The 15550-nt window shown below is 37.7% G+C and overlaps 1 protein-coding gene across 1 annotated transcript; it reads left to right on the top strand.

Moving 5' to 3' along the window:
- Positions 1 to 3769: 3769 nt before the first annotated feature.
- Positions 3770 to 14096, top strand: LOC309438047 (nephrocan-like; the record flags this gene model as incomplete). Its single annotated transcript, XM_082048955.1, has 4 exons — positions 3770 to 3792; positions 4798 to 4942; positions 9468 to 10369; positions 13649 to 14096. 4 exons carry the CDS (start codon positions 3770 to 3772, stop codon positions 14094 to 14096), a joined length of 1518 nt encoding a protein of 505 aa, XP_081905081.1.
- Positions 14097 to 15550: the final 1454 nt, after the last annotated feature.

Below are 15550 nucleotides of genomic sequence, written 5' to 3'. Positions count from 1 at the left end.
GTGTACAGAAACTGGCAGGGCCTGGCCTAGCTTGCTTCATACAGGACTCTGAAAAGCCCTTAAGTACCGACCAGAATCGCTTTTGTGTGTGCAAAACCCCAGATACAGAATTGTCATGGTTGCAGCATCGATTGGATGATCCATCCCTGCTGCTTTACTTATAGGTGGTACTGCAAGAGACACAGTCTCACACAGGTTAATTACAGATCTTATGTAAATGTTCATATACAAAAGACCCATGTGTTCAAATTCTAGGTCGAGAATGGATTCAGCCATCATATCTTCCCTCTTTACTTCCCCCTCTTCTTTCCTTTTGGGACTAACTCAGAAGATCATTCCTAGAAAACTGTCATCATGCCATACCATAATCTGTGATTTCATAGGCACTGCTGTCAGTGGCTCAGTTATAAATAACAGTTCTCCATCAAGTGGATGCCATTAGCAGCAATACTTTAAAAGCCACTTACAGCAGCATTAGTGGTATATGTGTATGAAATTCTTTAAATTGACCTCCTCCATGCGAGTTCAGCTCATTTTTTTTGTGGCGTACCTGCCTCAGATGCATCTGATCTTGGTTGATGTCCCTCAGCACTATCATAAAATTGACAATGACTAAAATTCCTTGATATGTGAATTTTTATTTAATAAAGTTTAATTCCTTTTCAACAGATTTCACTGTGCTAGTTCCTCTGGAATGCAAACATGCCACAGACAGGTGAAATGTGAGAAATTCCTCAGGGGTTATCACTTTCATCTTCTCTATGTAGGCATTGCAGAGAAAGAAAAGGAAACCTACCTTACTTATCCTGTGGAAAAAAATTCTTCTTTAAGTCATCCAGCAGCTGTTTCCAGTGTATGAAGATGACCTGGCATGGAGTCAGAAAGTGCATTTTCCACATGCTATGAAAGTGGATAAAAATATTTCCACAGAATTTTTGGCATATGAAGAAGATTGAGACATCATTTTCAGACAGGCCTCTGATTGTGAAACTCTACTTGCAGCTTTATGTTGTAAGAATAAAATACAAAATCACTTTTGATAAATCTATAATCCTTATATTAATTAGAGATAATTAATTTGCTTAGAATGCATCTAGGTTGACATTCTTGATTCAGTGTAACCCTCAGAGGATCTTTGTTTGAGAAACATTTCTGTAAAACAGTTCAGATTATTTCACCAGATGATTAAGGAAAGCATAGTGTTTTTAAAAACAATGTTATGATTGTTTCCCTTAGCAGCCCTGGAGATATGTGCTTCATCGGAAGTAACCTTTGCAGCAGACAAATGCCATTTGTTGTCCCTATGAAAAACTGGTCCAAATCCAAGTAAAAAACCTCCAGCAAAAAATAACTATAAATTCACACATACTCAGTGACAGGCACTTGATAGCATATGGCAGCTAAATATGACAAGGATCCTTCAGAGCATACGCCACCACTTAGCAGCTCCTAGTTGCCAAACTGTTTGTGTTTCTGACATCCTGCAGGGACCAAGCTTCTACCCATGCCCTGCAGGCCCTGAGCTGGTCTTTTTCTGCAATTCCTCCTTCCCATGGTCAATGGACACGTCAAGTCCAAGGACTCAGCTTCTTCATGTGTTTTGTGCTAAGACTGCATCTTCCCTTGTATGGTCTGTGCCATCATGTACCCGACAAAGGATCCACCTTGAGTTTTTATGGGCTGTCTTAACTCAGACATTTCTAAATGCTCCATAACTAGAGTTCTTCAGGCTCATTCTTCCCATTTTAATGCCATCTTTTATGTGATTTTCTAAATGTAACTTAGGTTAAAAAAATTATCTCTTGACAAACATATGTGTGCTTTTGTCAAACCTCTGACTTTGATGAAGAAAGAAAAGGCCTGTACACCAGTACTGTAGATGCTGAAATCTTGTGTGAGGCAAGGCTTGTACAAAAAAGATAATATTTGTATTATACTAACTGATATATTTGAAAAAAAATCACCAAACTTTCCAGTACTTTATGAGCCCTTCTTCACATCTGAACTCAAAGCAGCAATCCCAAACGATCTTCTAACTTTGATCAACTCAATCTTGCTTTTTATCCAAATTTGTCCAATATATTTTACTACTTTGCTGTGATACTCTATAACCGATGTCATTATTAAATGCCAACAACACAAAAGAGTCCAACATGGACTTTGGGTTTAGCAGGTTTTGATCTGAACTGTTTACCTTTGGTTAAAGCACATGCTATATAGAATGTCCTTGGGATGTCTCACGCAGGCAGTTTATGGGTGCTATCGTTCAATCATTTGTTATTTCTGACAGAGAAATGACAGAGGGGAATATCAGGCCATTAGTCCTGTACAGGAATCCCCATCGAAAGGTGCGGAGAGTTTACATAAAAACTGCTGGCAGGAAATGGCCACCAGTGATTGGCGCTCTTAGCATCCCCCTGTGAACCTGTGTAACTCATGGGCCAGCAGTGCTGCTTTCACAACAGAGATCCTGGAATGTTTATTCACTTTCTTTTTTTTTTTTCTTTTGCATAGCTCGTATTTCCTGCTAGGCTTACACTCATACAGTCCCATGACTCTTTGTCGGTTTGTTTGCCATAAGTTCTAGAATCAATAAAAACCCCACAGGTTGTAGTTTTGTGCAAAAACAAAGGTATCAGCTCTGGTGGAGGCATGTCAGAAATTGTACAGGACAGATTTAATAGGATCATAGCTATCACTTTAAAATACCTGGCTTCTGAAAGCAGACATATACCAGGAATTAACGGATACATAGGATCACTCGTGATTAAATCATTGTTAATGTCACACAAATGAACTATTAAACCAGTAAAGTTTCTTTCCATTAGTTTGTAAAGACTGAGTGAATAGATATTATTCAAAAATGTAAAGAGAACATTGCACCTTACTGTGGTGTTACCTTGTAACTACAGCTGTGCATTCTAACATCAGCTGAGTGGCTTACAATTTACACAATAGGGAAGGATGCAATGTACGGTTCTTATTTAAAGGGATTCTCCAACTGACACTGCAGTACTCTAGAGCTCTCAACTGCAAACTATAGGGTGTTATCTTCATTTCTTTTTACCATCCCTGAGCGAAGAGCATTTGTTTTTTGATGACATTTTTGAGGAACCCAAATGCCAAATGAGCTCCTGAGCATTATTGTCTTACTGACCTCAGCATTTAAACTCAAGTCAGTGGAAAAACAGGATCAAAGACCGTTCCAGGGCATGGTGATACATACCACTAGTAGCTGTCAGTATGCAGAAAGGTTTTACACTTTGTCTGAGCACCTTGATTATTTTAGGGAAAAAAAAAAAAAAGCTGAACCACAAATTTAAGTACCAAGCCCTACATCAAGACACATTAAAATATTTGGTTTAAAAGCTTTAAAAGCACCATTCCTAATCCTGCTCACCCACTCATTTTTGTTCAATTGATCACTATGGCATAAGTCAGGCAGGACTTTTCTGCAGAGCTTGCTAAACATGCCAGTTTGACAGGCTGTTTTAGGAAAAGGTTTCTGCTCTTGCTGTTTAGTTTAGCAGATGCTGGATGCAGTTCTGTATTCATGGTGTAGGGGATTATGGAGACAGAGAGATCTCCAGGAGGGAATATGGCAACTGTCCAGTGTAAACCCAGCTGCATGCAACAGGCATTGCCATTGAGGACAGTCCCAAGTTCTGTTATCCATTTGTCAAATCAGCTTCACATCATCTTCTGCTCAGAAAAATAACTGGCCCGGTTCTGAATTCAAGGAATAGGATTAGTCACTACTGAAAATACAATGGAGAGGATGGAAGAAAACAGGTAACAGTGCAAAGCGGATCAGTATAATGATACAAAGGTTTCCTATGTACACAGCTTTGTACATTGTAAATTGCTGAGTACAAAGGAAAACAAATGTATAGAAAGTTAAGTTCCTAAAATAATCACAAACTGAATTTTACATCTCTGGCTGGCACAGCTAATAGATGCATGAGAGAGGCACTAGTAAGTAGAGGTAAAACTCTGGGGGGAACTTTAGAGTTCTCCATCTGTCATGAGCTAAATAGGTCTTCTTAATCATCTACCTCTTGATTTATACTAAATGCTTTCAAGTGCTTCACTTTTGTAATTTTCAAAGACAAGAATAATTAAACTTTGGTTTATGTGAATTACACAAACACAGGTAACTTAGATTTTTGTCCAGTCTTTAAAAAATCTGTATCACCCAGCAGCACTCAGCTGTATCACAGACATTCAGAAAGTGAATAGAAAGTTTTAGCTTGAAAATAATAGCTGCCTGGGCTTGGGTTTTTTTGGGATTCTGAATAATGCAAGAGGAAGAGTGAAAAATCTCCAGTGTTGATTGTGGTTGTTTTTTTACTGTTTCTAATACCAGGTCACAGAAGATACAAAGGTTTTACAGCCCCACTATAAAACAGCTCTTTATCTTTTCTCCACTAATTCTGTGGTGTCACATTTAACAAAACTAGGAAACTGGAGATAATATGGATGTTTGCAGATTAGATGTCAGGTAATAAGTAACACTAATTTCGCATACCTACAAATGTAAAGGTGCCTTATCACTGTTTAGATTTCTCACTCTTTGTAATGCCTGCCAACATTTTAACCCAGGCAAATTATGGTATTGTTTTTGCTGTTTTTTCACTGGGATAAAATACACAGTCATAATATCCTTTTATCAGATTTCATGGTATAAAAGGACTTTGGTGCTTAATTTATGCTGTATGTTGCCGAGACAATTTCAGAGCTCTTGTTTTGGAAGATGTATTTATCTTACCTTTTAGTTGTCTTACTTTCTTTTCACAGTGGTCTAAGTACCATTTGCCCAAGAAGATGCAGCTGTGACCCTGCTCAGTCAGTGCAATGCTACAGAGCTACAGAGATCCCCAGAGAGATTCCTTCCACCACCAGGAGACTCTACATCAGCCACAGCAAAATTAAACAACTCCAGGTAGGAAAAAAATCCAGTAAAAATACTTTCTGTAGTGTCCTGTAACCAAAAGCTGTGTTTCCCTGGTGGTGATGGCTTTTGAGTGAAGGGCAAAGATTATTCCACATCCTAAAAACTGTTGAAATGGTGCCAGATCTGCTTCTATTGCTACTTACTTTGTAAAGATATGTAAATATATTCATATAGTGTTTTCATTATCCTGAGGTCTCTGAGCACCAGTTGGTGCTGCCACAGTGATATTTTATATGCAACTCAAAAAGCAGTAATTTACACCCAACAGCCAAATGTTGACTTGTTTTTAATATGGCCAAAAAAACATTGCATTCCAGAATTATTTTTATCTTGTTAAAAGCTTTTACAACTTTTGATAAAATGTAATATTTTTCGATAATAAACGGAAAGGTTTTATGTAGCAACAATAATTTCCCCAAGAAATGAAACTGAAGTTCTTTTCCTCCTCTTGAGTTGCAAGTCTCAGGTACCCGTGCTATCAGAAATGGCAGAGGGAGTAAGTAATCAGGACTTGCTCATGCATTGTTGGAGTCCAAGGCAGAGCGTGAGATGTTCCTAAACGCAATGCTGGGCCTCTCTAGTAACTCATATCAACAACAGCAGCTTCTAAACAAAGCTGCCAACTACTTGTGTTATTAAAAATGTTCATTCTGGGTTTCTTGATGCATCACTGGATCACATTATTGTGATCAGTTTATGCTCATTTGCACTGCAGTCTGGAACGGTGCTTCTGTTTCCTACCCTAAAATATATTTATTTCATAAATTTAACTGCTATAGGTAGAAACAAGGGAAACACAACCACCTGTATTGTACATGCTTGCTGTGTATCCATTTCTGACAAATAATAAGAAATGTTTGATTCAAAAGAGGTACATTTTCTCTTAAGTATGCTTGTTCTCTTACAAAGAATATGACTTTAACTGCTCTGAAATGCATATTTGATTTTATTCTCAGCATTGAATGAAATGGGCTAAAAGGCAGCTTAGAGCAGGATGTGGGATACTTGTTGCGCACTGTGAAATAGTCGGTAATTTTGCAATTTAAGTCTGAGAAAGATTTTACTTCTCTTTTAGTTACTAATAATATATCTGGTTTTCTTGTTTTAGCCCCCTTACCTAAAAGAGTCAAAGTTCATTAGTGTGACTTAGCTATATCAATGTGCTCTAGTTAAACAAAAAGTCTGTCAAACGAATCATTAGGAAATACGTTTTCTGTGGGAAAATTAAAAAGGTATTATTTTCTTTTGAGGATAAGGAAGAAGAGCCATTTTTCCTTTCTTAGGCCCATACCTGTCAGCTGCTCCTCGGTTACTGGTAAAGTCACCACCTTAGGTTCTGACTTGAGCAAAAGGCAGGTGTTTGTTATAAACGTTGGATATAAGTGAACAGAGTAGTGCAATAAATGTTTTATGGCTGTTCAGAACAAATGGTGCCTGAAACCGTCTAAGGAGAGAGTTTTTCACTTTATACATTAATTCAGCTGAGCAATCCGTGTGCTTTCCTTCTACTAGTGACTGTGCACTAAAAGGAAGTTAAGTCCCTTCGTGCTGTATGGTTTGGCAATTAGAAGCCTCAGAAGAATAAACAAATTTTGTTTCAAACTGAGCACCAATTACTTTTTGACATTACCTTGCATTGGTTATTCTTAAAAGAAAAAGAAAAATAAGATATGTTTGTATGTTAAATACAATATGTTTTTAAGAAAAACAAGAAAAAAATATAGATATTTTTTACCCAGATCAGCTTTGTATTTATTCTGACAGGGCTGGTCATCATTGAAAACAATGGCTGGGATTTTGCTTTTGGTATTTTTACACACTGACGTTTGTTATAAACAGACTTCTTAATAACAAATCCAGATTATTTTTAGCGTATTTTTTCAATAATTTCTGGCTCCTCCTTGATTTGAAGGCCAATTATAATCTGTTTACTCTCACTTGAAGATATAGTTTATTTCTATGTATACTAATACATGGGGGTTTACCTGCTGAAAGAAAATTGTTTATCTGCCCCTCACAATAGGGAACTGGTTTAAGAAACTGCTTATAAAAAATCCCAGTTCACAACAATTCTAAAAGCAATTAAAAAATCATTTAAAATGGTAAAACGATTAAAATGTTTATATTAAAGGAACAGTGTCTTAGATCCACTTTCAGGAGATCTATTTTTTAAAATGTAAAATGATATTAGTATCACTCTACAGACAGCCCAGTTTGAGAATAAAACATCACTTTATAGCAAAAAGAGAGCTGATAGTCTTTCAAATATGTCTTGATTCGTATTAGAAAGACTGGGTGGTTTGTAAGAGCATGGAGAAATATTTAAGTCTCAAAACAGCATGGTCACAAAGCCTGGCAAAGCATACCAAATAGGTAGAAAATAGGAATTATAATAATCCACATTAAGAAGCCTAACTACATTACAGAATGAATGTCTGTACATTGACCTTCACATCACTTAATAAGATGAAAATTAAGCCTCTTATAGACATACAGCAATCAGCTGAGGAAATACAGGAAACATTGCTTTTGAACTTGTAGGAGAAAACATATTTAACTTAAGGACATTCATATTTGCTTCAATTTCCTTCAGACTGTTCTATCACGTACATATGACTATGCTTTTCTGCTCTTGAGCAATGCGATTCATTCCTATGGGACTTCTCATGGTAAAGTTTCGCAAGATTAGTCTCCTAATCATGGCCAAAACTGAATGTGCTGTTCTGTAATTGCCATGTAGCAATATATATATGTTCTAAAACTGCATTTATAGAAAAAATATAAAATGGCAGCTTTGCTATTTACTGTTAAGAATATAAATTATTTTATGAAGGTACATTCCCTCATTGAACCGAAGTGTAATTGATGGAGAAACCTGCATCAACAGGGATTCCATATCTACACTTTCACGCTAACTGCATCAAATCTTGCATTGCTCAGAAATTACTTTAAAAGGCTGAATAAATGTAATCAGAAGCTAGTGACAACTAAGGATACCAAAGAAAAATGAAATCTGCCTCCTCTTTCACAGCTGTGTGGGCTCTAATTTTAGCAGAACTTAAGATGCAGAGTTTGTAGCTAAGGTAAAAACCATGCAAGAACTGAATAAATGAAGCTGGAAGGAATCTTTGAAGAGTCGCCTTTATAAGCTGATTTCACATACACAACTATGATAGCCAAATGTATTCAATCAGAATCATAGAATTAAATTACTACCCAGTACCTGTGCTGAAAAAGGACTTGTACTGCCTTCTGTGTAGGTTCCTGACTAGGCTGAGGGGTTATTCTGTAGAACGTGCTTTATAGTGTCTCCTAGTGAGAGAAAAATATGCTGGTAGCTACTAAGCCCTGGGGTAAATAGCATGGAGACTGCCAGCATTAAACATCTCTTACTGGTGCGGTAGTCCTGAGATCTGTATGGAGATGTATATTGGACATGGGAAAAGAAAATGGATGAGGATACTCCTTCCCCCTCTCCCATGTGGAACAGCTGCTCATCTTGCTCTGAGCTTTCTGTGATTCCTATATAAATGAATTTTTAAAAATCAAGCACATAGGCCAATGGGCAGCATCTCTGATAGTTTCAGAGAACAACTGTTTAAGCACCTGGTGTGCTCAGAGAACTCCCAGGTTCACCCTCATTATTTGCTTCCTCACATCTCGGCTTGGAGGGAACTGCCAGATTCACTTAAGTTTGCTTCTTTACTTGAGACACAAGGTGGCAAGCTTTGTAAACAAGCAGGTTCCAATGAGCAGGAAAATAATGAAACAATTAGTATGCCTCTGTATATTACAGTCACAGTCAACATCTAAGTTTCATTTACCACCGCAAAGCATCTGTTTATTACTGACTAACAAAAACTAAGTTCCTGTAAAAGCAATCTGTTCCACAGAGGTGATTTTCAGACCAAGCTGATCTGACAGTTTTGGTTTGGTCATCTTAATGTGTGAAGATTTTAATTCAAAGAAAAGGAGAGATAGTAGAGGAAGGAAAGGAATGAAAGTGTTGACTTTTAGTTTCCTGCCAAAACTTCATAGTGGGGAGAGTTGATGATATCCATGGTTACTTCCTCTGGGAAACAGACGCTGCAGGGACAATACTTCGGATATATGAAAATGGCTGTATGATGAACTTAAAACTGCTCCAGCAAGCTCCACTGAGCACATGTAAAAATCATCTCCTCTCTGCAAGGATTTCTGCCACTGGTGATATTAGCTCTCCATTTTACTTAGGCTGTCCACCAGGCAGAAATAAAAAGAATGCTCCTTCTTCAAATACATGTTTTTTGCTCAAAACCAGACTTAAACAACAAAGTTCTAAAAATGTAAGTAAATACTGGCAAACCACAGGTACCTATAGTAACACCTTCATCATTACAATTTCTTCTAGTTTCTCATTCTAAATATACAGTTTCTCAATATAAACTAGCAATTGTCAGAGCATCTAGAAGTAAACAGCAAGGAAGTCCATAAACAAATGGTGTACTATCACATGAATTTTTTTCTCTTTAAGATTACTGACTTTAGGAGAATGTCATCCCTTGAAGAGCTGGTCCTGTCATGCAGTGGCACAGAATCAATAGAAAACAACACTTTTAAAACTCTGAGCACCTTGAAGTCCCTGGAACTCTACAAAAATCAACTAAAGCAAATACCTGCCTTCCTCCCATCTAGCCTTGAAATTCTGAGACTCGCTGATAACTCTATCAACACTCTGCACACATCTGATTTTGAAGGTTTGATGAAACTAAGGGTACTCGATATTCGGAACAACTTGATTGCGACTCTGCCTCCGAGTGCATTTTCTTCCCTTTGCAATTTACAAAGTCTGATTCTGGATGGCAACAACATGGAATCTCTGCCTGCACCACTTAAGCTACCTAGGCTGAAGTACCTGAGTATGGCCGACAATAAACTGAACTCATTCCCAACCAGCTTCTTTGCATTTTTCCAAAACCTACAGTTTCTCAGCTTAAGTGGCAACTTTCTGACAAAAGTGCCTCTTGACCTACCTAAATCCTTGCTGTCACTGAAATTAGAGAAAAACCGACTCAAAACAATAAGACTTCGAGACATGAAACACCTAGAAAACCTGTCTGAGTTCTTCCTGTCAGAAAATCAGCTGACATCAATAGATGGTGTCCAGCTTCTTCCTAACTTAACAACACTGGAGCTCTCTAAGAACCAGCTCCACATGCTGCCACTCCGGCTGCCTGGAAGGCTGCAGAAACTCGACTGCAGCAACAACCTGATTGAAAGGGTGACAGCGCAGGACTTCCAAGGACTACAAGACCTCAAGCACTTGTTTCTTGACAACAACGCTGTTAGCACGTTTGAGGCAGGAGCCCTTCAGCAGTGTGTGCAGCTTTCCAATCTGGCGCTGGAACAGAATCTCCTAATTTCTATTCCACTGAGGCAAGTGAACCTGAGGGCAGCTGGTTCCCAGGTGTCACCTCTCCTTCCTTACATTGTGAGAATGAGGGCCAAACTGGAAAATAAATTTGTATTTGGACCCAGTCATGGTAGAAGGCTATCCATACTATAAACCCACTGCCAGAACTGGCGCTAATTAGCACTCATTAGCAGTCTCAGCATAGAAGTAGAGCTGTTTTCATTAGATCTGTGGTCCCCAGTGAATCTACTCATTTCACATCTTCCCCTGCCAGTGAGACTACTTTGTTTAATTAGCACACAAATAAGAGGAACCTGCTAGGAGAATGTAACAGAATGATTTCAGAGAAGTTATACTGCTGCTTAAATTTATCTTCTCCCATAACACAAAATTAATAGAGCATTCAATAAAAAGGAAAGACAGCAGTTTTAAAGCTGATATTTCTACCAACCCACACTGAGTTTACTATGGTTAAAATAAGATTTCAGGAGCTGAGTCTGGTCAAAAAGAATGTGCTTTTTCAGTGGATATTAGCATTTCCAACTTCATTAAATTACACATTATAAAGTATTTGGAATGCACATAAGCTCTCCTGCTTCAGGCTATAAGCAAAATTCCAGTCAAAGCAGCAGAGAAGAAACATCCCTTGGGCACACTGTGTTCGTTAATGACCTGCTTACAGGTTCTGTCACATTCATCTGAGTGTTGGTCCTGGCCATTATCAGAGATGGTATGTTAGGCCAAATGGAGTCTGGTCTGATATAAAGTAGCAATTTCATTATTTCAAAAAGCTGTGCAATAAGATGGCATAAAAATAGCTATGTAATTCCATTAACATCAACTTCTTTAACACAACTGCACTGTTAAATTTTATTTTTATGGCTTGTGGACAGGTTTAACTAGCCCAAATAAATAATGCAGTAAAATTTCAATTCGTTTAGCATCAGGTCCTTTAGCATTTGAATCTATTTGGCAGCAGCTTTATAAGCAGAAAGTGATTTAGTGGTGTATAAATATTTGATTTCAGTCTAGCTTGACAGGAATGTTTAATGCTTTCTAGTTACTTTAGTATTGTCTAATCCATCTTATTTTACAACCTCTGTAGTCAAGAGAATTAACAGGAAAGAGTTCTCTATTAGCCTTGAAGCAGTACAGCTTTTAAGGAGATGTTGGGGACTTCTGGTTTCAACTCAACAATGAATACAGATTTCAAGGGGAGGCTGTAAACATAAAAGAGGGGAAAAATGACAAGATGTAAAATTTATGTACTTAATTGTTTGCTGATCACCAGGTACACATGGATGTACAGAAATAAAAGTATTACTTCTGACAGTTACCTGAGAACTCAGTCACTAATGCCAAAGCTGAAATAACATAGTTAATGTGCCACAGTTAATGGGTCTTAGCAGTTATTCAGCAGGAATGAGGAGAAAAAAAGTTTCTTTTAATTTTTCTGAGAAGAAAATAATCCACAACAAATCCGAGTGTTTTCAGGGCTCAAACAGAAGAGCTCGTACTCCATAAAATCTTGCAGGGAGTGCTAAGAGTCCAGGGAAGAATCTGATGATGCTCCCTGGAGCAGCTGCATCCCAGTACAGCTGCAGTGCCCAGCTATCGGGTGTGCACGGCTGCTCTGCCAGCAGCAGGATCACTCACCACATTCTCCAGTGTCAGTGTTTTCTCAAGATCAACACAGGCTGAAGTTGAACAACAGAGCCGTAAAGCTGAAGTCATACCAGTAAAGTAAGACTCTTCACAGGTTTAAGGACTTGCTGGTCAGGCTTTAGACTGTAGTCAGTCTGATAAACATCTCAGGTGTCAGGGGCACCAGGGTCTTACCCAAGTACCCTTCTGACACTACAGTGTCATACTGGGCAACTATAATATTCGCTTGTGATTAAGTTTCAAAACAGATTTATTGCAGTGACAAGCATTTGAGAAGACCAAATTTTGTGGAGTAACTCATCACATCAACACATAAAATTCTTACACCCCCCAAAAAACTACAGCACAATACAGACCTGTCCTACTCTTGAATAGTCCCACTGAAGTTGTGAGATTTACACAAATATGGAAACCACCTTTCAGCCTAAGAGGTCAAATTCAGCTTCATAAAAAAACAGCAGTAAGGGTCATAATGTAGCCTCTTAGTAATTATCAAAGGTATCTTCCTATCATTACATTGAGATAAACTGTCACATCAACCTTTACGGGTTACAGTATAGTGCTGTTCTACTCTAAATAGTTCTTAGTAATATTATTTATAATTTTCCTGAGAGTTACAGTGAATAAGTTTCCTTAAAACCTCTAACCATGACTCTTAATCTCATCACATTGCACGCTACTATAGCAAAATTATTTTTAAGGTACTTTCAAATTAATTTTATTAAAAATATTCCATGCCAGTTAACTGGCTTTTCTGTTAAGCGTTTGTCACTAACTAGAGCAGGAGGAAATTAGAAGATCATAAATGAGCAAGGCTTTTGAAATAAAACAGTTGTATCACACAGATTTGTAAGATGTATGAAAATAAGACTGATACTGGCCAATCTGCTATCATATCCAGAGTTTATCAGCTTTTTATTTTATTTTGAAATTTAATCAGTTCTAATTATCTAAAGTACTATTTTGAAAGACCATCAAGGAGCCCTTCTATTTCCCCTGTTGCTGATTTCTTAATGATCATACAGACTTATGATCCTACAGACTACTTCTGTGATGATTAGTGTTTGAATCTGATGGGAGCAAGAGAACAAAATGGGAAAAAAAATTCTAGTTCTTTATGAACTAAAAAACCTTTTTAAACAAATAATATATGGAAGTATGCGAAGGAGCAGTGTTGCCATTCTTCTCTAAACTTTTGATCTTTCATGGTGCTATAATTTGGTTGTTGGCATACTTATGGCAGTAAAGAGTACAAAATGCATTTTTAAACGTGACACTCAGTTGAACATATAACTTTCTTCATAGTACAGTAGGACGAAAATTGCTGTTTAGTTCAGTTGCACAAACACAGTACAGGTCAGAAATGCAATAATTTGGGAAAATAGTTCAAGTGTGCACAGACAGTATTCCTGTAACCAAAAAAAACCCAAAACACCACAACAACAACAACAAAAAAAGAGAGATATGAACACTTCAGGACCACATGTTTTTTGCAGAAGTTTGCATTTTTTATTAGCGATACTTTTACATTAATACATCAGATGTGCCTGGACAGATACCCACCATCAAATACCATTTACACTAATAGAATCAATATGATGAACATAACATCTTTGTGTTGTTTTATTTTTATTCAGACTTCCAGACAATCTTGCTAGATTGGATCTAAAGGGAAATGACATAGAGGATGTTGGAGAACAAGAGCTGAAGGACTTGAAACAGCTACAGGTTCTAAATTTACGCAACAACAAGATATCTGCCTTGGATCAGAAAGTTGTAGAGTATTTACCTCGTCTCCGTCATCTGTATTTAGATGGAAACCCCTGGAACTGCACCTGTGACCTTCTCAGAACCAGAAGAGCACTAGTGGCCAAAGGAACTGATGTCAGGGGAGGGCAGTGTGTGGCGCCCGCAGAAAGCCGGGGAGAAAGTTGGATGTCTTCCAAAAAGATTCTGCAGCAATGTGAAGATAATCTGTCTTCCACGGAAAGAAGCAAAGAGGACAGGAAGAAAATGAAACCCCATGAGGCCTCCAGCATTGGAGTAAACAGAGATGATGATTACTATGATTATGAAGTTGATTAAACCCATGGTTAATCTATAGCGAACCTTAACATTGTCCAGAGCTGCCCTCTACCACCAGCATCTCTACTGACAACCAGCCTGCTGGGCTGCTGCTAACTGTTCCTCTTTGATTTGTACTATAAGAGTTAGTGACACAAGGGCTGTAGTAAGGATGCCATTGTAAGCTGAAAATCATAAAAAAAATAAATTGCATTTCTATGCCATTAGTACTATGTAGTTTGAAGGAAGCAAGAATACAATTATTATCTCTTAGAAAAGCAGTCTGTAACTCTGTATGGACCTTTGTACAGTAGAACATTCTTACAGTTGCATAAAACTCCATAAATAAAATCCTGCAATACTGCAAGATAGTATTTCTAGGAGTCTGGCATTCAACACATTTAAACTCACAGGTCTGCAGTTGGAGATGGAGAGTTACACTGATGTGGGCAATTTCTCAGAACTGTTCAGAGATTCTTGCTTTTGACAAATAAATTTCAGTTTTCCAGTAGTATTTGCCTCTTTTAATTATTTTAGACTATTTTAAATGACATTAGACTAAACCAGCTGAGCTCTGGGCAAAACACGGAAGGCTCACCTTCATCACAGCAAATGCAATAAACAGAAGAATCAGTGCCCCGGCTAATTAAATTTCATACTAGTTCCAAATTTAATTAATAGTGAGGAATAAAACCACTGGAGTAAATTCTATGGTTGTAAACAGAAGAAGAGGGATTCTCAGGAAACAGATCTCTACCTCTGGAAAATATTGGGGTAAGATCAAGTGAGGCAAAGTTTTTGAAAGAGTTTATTCTGGTAGCTGAGCAGCTAATTGTCTACAAATATAGCTTGAGATGCTATATGTATACTTTGAGGTTAGGTATACTACACATGGGAGTGCACCCTGCAAGTGTCCCACTTCACTGGCAGGAACCTTCCAGACTTTTGCACATGTAAAAACAAACAAACAAACAAAACAAAAAAAAGTACTTAATGTTATGTGCATCAGCTCTGATGTATTGATGTATGTACAAATTTTATCAAGCAGTTTCCAAAGTGCTTGAAAACTAAACAAAATTGGATTATCGAGGCCACTAAAACCAGTGACTTACAAAGAGTCATCCAAGGGGTTTCCTGGCAGTTCATAAATCTTGGCTGATAACTGAGGAGTAATAACACCAGCAAATTACTTTTCAAGGCAAACAGTTTCTATTATTCTTTATCTTCTGTTGGCATTCAGTAACCGAGTTCCCATTCACGCTCAAACTCACAGAGGCTGTTTTGTCAGGTGTCAGAGTCCAGCTATTTGGGTATGTCGCCTATGCAAATGCAGTTGACACTTGGGTTTCCCAGGCACCCTACACATGAAGCTATATAACTGGAACAGAAAGATGTTAAGTTCATTTTTCTTTACATTTTAACTTTTTAACTTTTCATCAGCCACTCAGACTTTCATTAGCTATTGTAATATCTAA

This window comes from Streptopelia decaocto, assembly GCF_964273445.1.
Source record: "Streptopelia decaocto genome assembly, chromosome: 3".
NCBI lineage: Eukaryota > Metazoa > Chordata > Aves > Columbiformes > Columbidae > Streptopelia > Streptopelia decaocto.
This window is presented reverse-complemented; position numbering and strand designations above follow the sequence as displayed.